The sequence below is a fragment of the Geospiza fortis genome, unplaced genomic scaffold (genome assembly GCF_000277835.1).
Source record: "Geospiza fortis unplaced genomic scaffold, GeoFor_1.0 scaffold59, whole genome shotgun sequence".
In the NCBI taxonomy this organism is placed as follows: domain Eukaryota; kingdom Metazoa; phylum Chordata; class Aves; order Passeriformes; family Thraupidae; genus Geospiza; species Geospiza fortis.
Window position 1 is genome coordinate 2,636,941 of NW_005054381.1, and position 3,143 is coordinate 2,640,083.

Here is a 3,143-nt window from a genome sequence, read left to right on the forward strand (position 1 = left end):
AGCCCGTACTTGCGGTTGCGCTCCTTGACCACCATGCGGGTCATGCTCTGGATGCACTGTGTGCGGTAGTTCTCGTAGTGCGTCTCCCGCGTCACGTCCTTCAGGTCCTGCATGTGCGTCCTCACCAGCATCGTGCGCAGCTTCACGAAGTCGCAGTGGGACGGGTTCTCCACTGCGGGGACGCGGGGTCAGGGCCTGTCCCAGCCGTGTCCCTGTCCCCACAGGGGCAGCCCAGCGTTACCTTCCACGATGCCCCAGGGGTAGAGGCGCCCGCGGACGCGCCGGCCCTTGGCCTCCACCACCGTGTTGCTGCCGATGACGGCGAAGGGGATGCTCTCCTGCAAGGGTGGGGGGATCAGCAGGGCCCTGCCATGACCCCCACCTGCCAGGACCCGCATCCCTCCACGTGCCCTCCTCAGCTGTGTCCAGCACACATTTGCCAGAATATTCCAAAGGCCTGGCCTTTGGAGAGCCCCAGTGGGACAGCAGAGGACGTGGCATGGGTTTACCCACCCAAGCCCCATCCCACCAAACTGCAGGTGTCACCCACGGGATCTTGGTGACATGTCTGGGTACTGAGATATGTGCCAGCCCCTCCATGCTGGAGAGCTTGTGTGGGCCCAAAGAGTCCTGCAGGTACCCCAGAGTGACGTGTCCTCCTGGCCACAGGGCTCTGCCCCTCCAGTGATGGAGCTGGAGGAGCCAGACCCACCTTCAGTGCCTGGTCCTGCAGCTTGAACTCCTCATCCTCATCCGAGTCACACTCAGGGAATTGGTAGATGCGGATGCCATAGTGGTCGATCTCCTCCCGGATCTGGAGGCAAACAGCTCCCTGAGGGCAGGGCTCCAGCCTCGGGAAGGGCGTGGGAGGCACCACACAGGGCCAATGGCCCCCAAAAGCCTGGTCACACCAGACCAGATGTCATGGACACCCCCAGTTCTTCCAACCCCCAGCTGAGCCCTGGGCAGATGTGTCCTTGGTGGCCATGGGGACAACACGGTCCTCTACAGTGCTGTGAGCCTGGAAAATGCTCCAGAGCAAATTCCAGGCAGGAGATGGATGGAGGCCCCAGGGCACCCCCATGCCCGGGGACCTGCTGGGACAGCTCCCCTCACCTTGTTCTTCATGCGCTCCACCTCGGCGGGGGTCAGGGTGTCAGCCTTGGCCAGCACGGGCACGATGTTCACGCGCTGGTGCAGAGCTCTCATGAACTCCACGTCCAGGGGCCGGAGCCTGCGGGGGGAGCTCGGTGAGCCCCGTCCCAGCGAGCCCCTCCCCACCCCCAGCAGCGCGGGCGGCGCTGCCCCTACCCGTGGCCGAAGGGCGAGATGAAGTAGATGCAGCAATGCACTCGGTTGTCCTGGATGTTTTTCCGGTTGAGGCCACTTTCGTCACGGAAATACTGCTCGAACTGCTGGTCGATGTAGTCGGCCACCGGCTTCCAGCTGCAGGGACAGCGAGGTGACACTGAGACTCTGTGAGACATCCCCTGCTCTCTGTGGACCCCCAGCTCAATACCTCAATACCTCCATGGCTCAGCCCAGTGAACCATGGGCATCCCACCCACTACGGGGTGTCTGCCCTGGTGAGACCCCCACCCCATGGCACTCACCATCCCACCCTGGGGACAGTCCCCACGCCGTGGCACTCACCATCCCACCCTGGGGACAGTCCCCACCCCTGGCACTCACCACTCGGTGTTGTTGACGGCGTCCCCAAAGCCCGGCGTGTCCACGATGGTCAGGCGCAGCTTGACCCCCTTCTCCTCAATGTCCACCACGTGCTTGGTGATCTCCACTGTCTGTGTGATGCGCTCTGTGGGGAGGGACACACGTCACCCAGGGGGACACCAGGGAGAGTGGACATTACAGGGGACATGCTGCAACCTGCAAGTGCCATCCCCCACCCTGGGGCTGGGTGACCTGGCTGGATCAGCTCTGACACACGCCATGCTCCAGCCCGGGAGAGGATGCTCCATGGATGGTGGACAGCCATCCCTTGGAGGCTGTGCCACTGCCACCCCAGGAGCCCAGCTCAGGCAGCACAGGGCTCTGCTGCGGCTGGGCCTTGCTCAGGAGCATTTCAGGTGACCCCACAGCTCCAGACTACACGTGCCCCTTCACCCCAGGACCCTCCATGTCCCTGCATCCCCAAGGATGCTCCTGCTGCACTGTGTGTTTTGGCTTTCACTCCCAGCAACGGAAACAAATCAAACAAACCCCTCCTGGGGATATGGGCAACTTTGGGCCATTTTAATTCAAAAACTGGCTGCAGCTGAACTGGCACTGTGCTCCAGGCCCTGACTGTCCCCAGCCTCCCAGAAATGCTGCAGCTCCAGCCAATCCCCAACAAGCCAGGGCTTGTTTTCCCGTGGAAATAAAGTCCCCGTGGGGGGTCCCCATCCTGTGCAGGAGGGTTCTCACTGCCTCAGAGAGGTCCCCAGTGCCAGTGGGCAGCTGGCAACACAGCACATGTCATTTCAGGGGCAGGGAGAGGGGCTGCAGCCCCCAGGAGCATCCCTGAGCTCTGCCACTGCCCAGGTCACCCAGGACACCCCTGTGGGCCGTGACTGTCCCCTGACCTTCGGCGTTGAGCAGCTTGCGGTCCCTGTACATGTCCGTCAGGAAGAGGCTGTTGACCAGGGTGGACTTGCCCAGCCCGGATTCCCCTGAGAAAGAAGGACAAAGATGAGGGGGCAGCCAGGATCCCCCCTCCCCAGTGCAGGGTGTTTGGGATGCAGGGTGGGGTCAGCACCCCAGGCTAGCTGGACCCCCGTACCTGCCACCATGAGGGTGAAGTCAAAGCCCTTCTTCACCGACTTGCGATGCACCTGGTTGGGCAGCGTGGCAAAGCCCACGTACTCCTTGTCATCCTGCAGAGGGCAGAGGGGGTGTGGGACAGGGACACCACCAGCACACCTCCTACCCTGGGAAGCCCTCCCTTCCCCCAGCCCACAAAGGGATTCCTGGGTTGGAGTTCCAGGAGATGAGGCCATGCCTGCCCAAAGCCTTTGTGTTCACAAGATGGGAACATGCTCCATCCCGCAGCCCCTCGCCCCAGGTGTGTGTCCCTCCCTCCCTCCCCAGGGACGCATCCTGCACCTCGGAGGAGTCGTAGGGGTCCAGCTGTCCCCAGGGGCTCC

At 62.8% G+C, this 3,143-nt stretch overlaps 1 protein-coding gene across 1 annotated transcript in view; it reads right to left on the reverse strand.

The window, feature by feature from the left end:
• The window catches only part of SEPTIN4 (septin 4), a 6,164-nt gene extending 3,027 nt beyond the window's left edge, over positions 1 to 3,137 (reverse strand). The window contains exons 1-9 of the mRNA XM_014308702.2: positions 3,103 to 3,137; positions 2,780 to 2,873; positions 2,583 to 2,669; positions 1,693 to 1,816; positions 1,312 to 1,446; positions 1,117 to 1,234; positions 713 to 814; positions 242 to 338; positions 10 to 172 (exon numbers count right to left, since the gene is read on the reverse strand). Coding sequence (XP_014164177.1) covers positions 10 to 172; positions 242 to 338; positions 713 to 814; positions 1,117 to 1,234; positions 1,312 to 1,446; positions 1,693 to 1,816; positions 2,583 to 2,669; positions 2,780 to 2,789 — 836 coding nt within the window. The 5' untranslated portion in view covers positions 2,790 to 2,873; positions 3,103 to 3,137. The remainder of the gene's footprint in view (positions 1 to 9; positions 173 to 241; positions 339 to 712; positions 815 to 1,116; positions 1,235 to 1,311; positions 1,447 to 1,692; positions 1,817 to 2,582; positions 2,670 to 2,779; positions 2,874 to 3,102) is intronic.
• Between the last annotated feature and the right edge of the window lie 6 nt (positions 3,138 to 3,143).